This window comes from Babylonia areolata, chromosome 19, assembly GCF_041734735.1.
Source record: "Babylonia areolata isolate BAREFJ2019XMU chromosome 19, ASM4173473v1, whole genome shotgun sequence".
NCBI lineage: Eukaryota > Metazoa > Mollusca > Gastropoda > Neogastropoda > Buccinidae > Babylonia > Babylonia areolata.
Window position 1 is genome coordinate 41,242,757 of NC_134894.1, and position 6,965 is coordinate 41,249,721.

Below are 6,965 nucleotides of genomic sequence, written 5' to 3' on the forward strand. Positions count from 1 at the left end.
GGTAAAAATGGTGGAAGGAGAGGATTGGGCCCTGCCTTCCAATACCAGTCTCTAGATACAATGAATATGAACTGCAATTACTTGCTCCTAGGGCTATAAAAAGCTTCAGGACATTTGAACTTTTGGACCATTTAAAATTTAAACCACTTTTCTGGACTTTACCCAGATACTGTCATGATCATTGAATAATATTTCTGTTGCTTTTGCTTTGCCATCATTATCACTCAATAAGAAAAAGAAAGAAAAAACATTCAGCAGGTCAAGGTTGAAACATATATTTGAAGATGTGAATAACAGGCAGTACATGAACTCACAGCATGCCATCTCCTGCTGAAGAAAGAATGTGTGAGACCCAAGATATGGCAGAAAGTCTCACCACTCTTATAAGTAACAGTTCACCAGTTCTAACCACTCTTGTCTTTTGATGTGCTGAGCAGGCTATAGAGGCACTGAATATGTCGGGAGGAAGATTTTTTCTCCTTGGAAATAGTCTCCATGGGAACTCTTTGGACTGATTTCTCACATAGACCGTCTTTTTTCCCCCAGTACACGTGGAGAGTCACAGTAATGTCTGGGTTAACACCACAAATATGAAAATTCAAGTTAAGCTGGGTGCTATCATTTCAACTTTCATACCAGATAATTCTGTGGTCCTTACATGCATTTTTGGTCTTTTTGGCCAGATTTTTATATTGTGATCATAAGAATATGGGAAGTTCGTTTCCCCTCATTTGGTTTCCTTTTTTTTTTTCTTAACAGACAACACATCACCATTTTCATTTTCTATCCTAACACACTTTTTCTTCAGACAGCCCTTCAAGGTTGTTGCTTGGACATGTTGCTCTCAGTTTCTCAGAGATGAAGGGTTTGTAACCAGTGTCCTCAGACAGATTAAGCCGTTGCATTGTCAGTTTGATTTCATCTCTCTTTCTCTTGGCGTTCTCCCTGTTCATGGCGCACTGTGTGTGATGGTAGTAGAGGATGAAGTTGTTGACCAAGACAGGCACAGTAAAGCCAATGACCAGCACACCACAGATAGCGGTCATAGAGCCAACCAAGTATCCCAACGAGGTGCTGGGTGACATGTCCCCGTAACCCACTGTGGTCATGGTGACAATGGACCACCAGCAGGCCATGGGGATGCTGGTGAAGATGTTGTGGTCATCAGTGTAGTAGATGATGGAAGCAAAAAATAGCATGCCTACACACAGGAACAGCAAGAGGAGCAGCAGCTCCTTGATGCTGGCCTTGAGGGTGTAGAACAGGATCCACAGCCCCGGGAAGTGACGCATCAACCGGAAAATACGGAACACACGCAGAAGACGTAAGAAGGTGATGACTTGCACAGCAGACACTGTAGCGCGAAGTGTTGGGCTGAAGACACGCCATCCGAACTCGATGAGGTCAGGCAGCAGAGCCAACAACTCAAACACTGTCATAGGGAGCTTAAACAACTTGCATTTTCTGGGGGAAAAGAGAATTCTCAACAGAAATTCGATGACGAAAAACGCCAGACAAGTTACATCCACATACAACATGGCTGGATGTGCATCCGTTTCTTCTGCACTGCTCGTGACATTTTGTGTTCTGGACTTGGCAGTACTGTTGTGTTCGTGCTGGCTGCTGGTGTTAGCATTTTCCACAGTCACCCTGAAGAATGGATGGGTCTGGGCGATGAAGGAGAAGATGCTGACCACCACGAATACCAGAGACAGGTAGCTGTAAATCTGGAAGAGAATAACGAAGTAGACAATTTGTGATGTTCGTCCATAACTCTTGAGCATGACCACAATCATTACAGATTTTCAAACAAATGAAACATTTGCTTGATTTGATGTGAGACTGCATTATTTGAGAGGTCGTACTTATGGTTGTGTGTAAGTGAGGACTGAGAAAGGACTAGAAGTTGAGAGGTTATAGACGGATTCAGTAAAGCGTCCCACCTGGGCAGCTGGACTAGAGTGAGGGCTGTTCAGAAGAGCCCAGCCTCTGATCTGCACCTGTCTCAATGTGCTCCTGTCTGTACTGGGGTCTTCGTCAATCTGGTCCACTGATCGAGGTATGTTCACCTGCACACACATCATCACACTAAATTCAGCTGTCTAGTTCTCTGTCCAGGAATATGTAGTGTTCCTCGTGGCGAAACTGGGGACACGTGTACAAAAAATGAATAAACGTGTATCCTGGAGTTGTAGGGTTTTCTTTTTTTCTTTTTTTTTTTCTTTTTAATTATATGCTACAAATTCACACTTTTTACACCAACTTTTTGTCTGCTTTAAATCCTGCTATTGTTGCCTCTTGCTTTCTCCTCTCAGTCAGCTGTGTCTGGTTTGATCTTAAGTATTGGTATAGTTTTAAATCCTTTCACTCCAAGAAGGTGTAATCCACTCAAATCCATGACATTTACTTTAAGTTGTGTGTACATGTGTCTGAAGAGAACCTGTGCAGTCATTGCTTCCACGTAGTCATCGCTTTTTATCTTCTGAGGACTTTGTTCAAGTAGCAAAGTGTTGTAAAAGTAAGGGTTATCGTCTTTTGCTATAATAAAGTAGTTTTTTCTGCTGCTGTATAATTTGTTTCCGTATATTTTATTTCCTTATTTCTGAACCCCGCACCTCCCTCCCCCCACCTCCATGTGGATAGATAGATATGTAAATAAGACAAAGAGAGACAAATATCAAACAACAAAAACGTTGTAGTAACTATCGCTCTTAGTAAAACAAAGAACACACACACAACAGATAAATACGATGTACACAGAAATAAACCCAGAAACCTCTTAAAAGAAAAGAGAGAGAGAGAGAAAAGAACTTCCAAACCTGTTCGCGTATATCCTTCAGCACATGTATGCACATGTCAAACAAAGACGGTATGCACGGGCTTGGAACTTCATGCTCCTTTTCTTCCCGACTTTCCCACCCCTTATTGTGGATTTCTTTCCATGTTTCATCACAGAAAACGTCATAAAAAGAATGGAGGGTGTCACGCCGAAATCCCCCTGACGATCAGTCCCTCACCTTACGGTCTTTCTCCAGTTTCTTGAGGGCTTCCAGTGTTGTGGTCCAGGCGCTGTATTTTGTCCAGCAGCACTCCTCAATCTCATCTTCGCCCACCCCCCAAAACTCCAGCTCCGTCTGAAGGAACAAACGTTTCTTGGTGAAGGAGAGAGACACCGACTAGGACATAGTTTCATGTCATTACTGAAAGCTGTAGTGACTGTGGAAGCCATGCATGTATCAGTCATGGCTTTTCGCACGAGGTCAAATCCGAACAACATCAATTCGCCGACAAAAATTATTATGTAATTACGAAAAATTATAGCCAAATGCACATCACATGAATGAAAAACATGAAACTTTAGATTATTGAAACACTGTTACTACTAATATCACACGGAGGTTACACACAATCATACATACACGACTGACAAAATATATAATTATCAGTTGTGTCCGACAACGACCATCAGAACAGCAAAGGAGGCAACTGGTGTCCCGACTATCTGGGCTAGAATTTATTGTGGAGAGTGCTTGCACGAGTTGATTTGCACTCTCTCGACCAAGAGGGTTTCAGGACAGTTGGTGCTGAGATTATCCCCAAAGGCCAGCTGGCACCCAAGGCTGCAGCACTAAAGAGCCAGTGCAATTTTGCCTCATAGTTCGATAGTCATAGTCCTTCACAAAAGACTAAGCTGTAAATGAATTCCCATCGCAATGAAGATACCATTGAAAAGACAGCTCTCACTTTGCTGTTGGCACACACACACACGCACACGCACACGCACACGCACGCACGCATATACAGTACATACATGAAATCAGGAGAGGTGTGGGGGTGAGTTAGACTGAAAGAAATCCATATCCACCTTTACGGCAGGGCCACAGTATTTGATGGGCAAGTGCAGCTCTCCTGTTCGCAGGTAGTTGAGGATGGCACCAAACACATCGGGGTCCCGGTCGAAGAAGTACTGATCCCTGTCCTGCCGGTAATATCTGTAGAGAAAGGCTCCATCCGACAGGGGACTGTTGGGCAGCTTGCGTAATGTGGACTGGTACGTTTCAAAAATCGTTCCGCCGATGTTGAACGTGCTGATCATCTGAAGCAGACGGTGAACGCTGATGTGGTATATAAATAGATGATTTTAGAATATATATATATATTTTTTTATGTTTAAATCTGGTTCATGTTGCACTTTTTAAATAACAGTAATTATCTATAAACGAATTCCCCCCATAAAGTGCATGTGCATCCATGGTTCATAAAAACCTGGGGTTGGAGGGTGTGTGGGGGACAGAGGCGGTAACAACCAATATTTAGCCTGCTGCAGTGTGAGGAAGACGGAACCAGAATACAAATATACCAGTTCTGTGTACTGATGTGTGTGGAGGAAGTGCAACCAGAAATCACCAAAAGAAAACCTGTGTCTCACGTACAGGATGGATGGAACAACAAGAAAAAACACTTACTGCAGGGAAGGGGGAGGAGCCTCAAGCTCAGAGTAAATGAACAGAAGAAGAAATACAAGAAGAAGATACGGAAAGAATGGTAAATAAATTGATAAAAGTTTTGGCCAGTCAGATGCAAACTAAAGAGCGTGCACTGTCGCATTCGTAAGCTTTTGATGTTCGTTGATTAAGTTACAAAGATTAAATAGAACCAAAATAATAATAATAATAATGATAATAATAATAAGCAACGTTAAGTAGTCATGATTACACTGAACGTACTTGAATTCACCTAAATAAATCTTCAGACATGAACAGCCGCTAACCTTTTTTTAGGTATAACAGTCAAAACACACACACACACACACACACACACACACACACACACACACACACACACACACACACACACACACACACACACACACACATGTGCGCGCGCGCGTTTTCGATTCGTTGCCATTCTCAGTTAAACGATGGGATAAAGGAACAGATTAATGACAACTATTTTCAAAATAGATAATTCAACACTATATTGAAACTGTTGTATTCCTTTATTATCCTTTCATATCAAGCTTCATTTTGTTTTCTCTCCGTCTGTATAAATATAACACTCAAAAATGATTTGTATACAACCTGAATAATGTTACCACAAATAAATGCACTTTGAATAAAAGAATAATTATGACTCGATTAAATGTCATTTTCTTTCTTTTTGTTCTTTTTTTCTTTTTCTTCAAAGCCAGTTTTAAGCCTTGACGTTTATTTCCTGTATGTCTGTCCATGTGTATGTGTAGCATCCTCCTCGCATCCACCCCTGTGTTATAATCATCATCATCATCATCATCATCATCATCATCACCACCACCACCACTGCCGTTACCATTATCGTTATCAACAACATCATGATCACCTTCATCGTCATAATCATCACTATCATCATTGCCATCATCATATCCATCGTCTATCACCACCATCATGATCATACACAATTACCTCTCCAGGAAGAGATGGATCGCTGAGGTTGTGATTGAGTTGTGGTGTGGGGTCCATGGTCCTCTCCCCTGCCTTGCTCTGTCGCTGCAGCAAGGGCAGTGACCACGCCTGCTCGCTTTCTTTAGTCTCTCTGCCGGTCGGATTCTTGGGACCCATGGTGATCGATGCCTGCCATACGTGCTCCTCCCGCAGAGGCCTGGTCATCTCTAGGTCGTCTGTTGTCTCATCGTCGCTTTCGATGTCGACGTCGTTGTAGTCGTTCTCTGGCGCCCCGTTCCCTGGCCGTAGTGTGGTGTATGCGGGTGGCGGTGTTGAAAGGTCGTCCGCGTAGCTGTCGGCTGGAGTTCGGTGAGCAGAATAAATGTAGAGTGTTACTGACCCGAGGTTCGTATTTTTAGTGGGCGAAATAAAATAGTGAGCGATTGATGTGGTGAGCGCGCGCGCGCACACACTCACACACACCGTCACACACACACACACACACACACACACACACACACACACACACACACACCGTCACACACACACACACACACACACACACACACACACACACACACACACACATACACACGCGCGCGCGCTACCAAAGACATGAACGGATATAAAAGGGCATGAAACAAACCACGGCAAAATTTCTTGTGTACATCTCCCGCACCAGATCATTGTGTGAAGTAATCGTATACGTTTATTTCACCAACTTGCTTAAACATACACAGACACCCCACCACATCTGCTGTAAAAAAAAAATATATATATATAAAAAAAAATTTTAATTTAAAAAAAAAGGGGGGGGGGGGGGGGGGGCAGATGCCCTGACCTTCACATAAACCCAACGCGCTGGTCAGGCCTTGTGTTCATTTATGAAAACTTGGAACAAATATAGGATACAGAAAACTTGTTTAGAGTTTTGTCCACACATTAAACATATCCAAACTCCAGATAGTCGTTCACCGATTTTTTTCTGCTTTCATTGAAACACACCATCTCAGCAAATAGACTGTTGAGTCACTTATCTTTTTTTTTTCTTTCTACTTCGAGATAAAACTCTGCCGGCACACACTGAGCAGTTTTTAAAATTTTTATTTTTATTTTTGAATTCCGAACTGAAACCAGTTTAGGCTGGTGTGTGAAATCATAATATGCAGCTCTGCACCACAGCCTGCGTTTCTCCATATCTGGTTTATGATATCTAAAGTTTCAGTCGTCACACAAGCTTTATATTAATACATATCGACGTTGATCTAGAATGCTAATTAGTCAGTCGTCCTTCTTGATGTGTGTAATTTCTGAAGCTTTATTTTCTTACTTAAAACAAATGGAAAAAAAAAATATATACAAAAACGTATTCTGCCGATGTAATGCTCATAACAAACAATACATTAATGTTTACTTTACAGTTTATAGGCCAAGATCTTTTAATTACTTGTAAACCAGATTTCCAGAATCTTATTAAGTTCAAGTTTGTGTTTCACATTTAGTTTGTTAGTTGGAATAAATCATAGCTACTTTGTCAGTTGCTTG

The 6,965-nt window shown here is 42.0% G+C and overlaps 1 protein-coding gene across 1 annotated transcript; it reads right to left on the minus strand.

Moving 5' to 3' along the window:
• Positions 1-788: 788 nt before the first annotated feature.
• On the minus strand, positions 789-5,704 carry LOC143294170 (potassium voltage-gated channel protein Shaw-like). The gene is made up of 5 exons (XM_076605600.1): positions 5,442-5,704; positions 3,866-4,096; positions 3,018-3,134; positions 1,944-2,069; positions 789-1,775 (listed from the first exon to the last, which is right to left on the minus strand). Exons 1-5 carry the CDS (start codon positions 5,643-5,645, stop codon positions 789-791), a joined length of 1,665 nt encoding a protein of 554 aa, XP_076461715.1. The 5' UTR covers positions 5,646-5,704.
• Between the last annotated feature and the right edge of the window lie 1,261 nt (positions 5,705-6,965).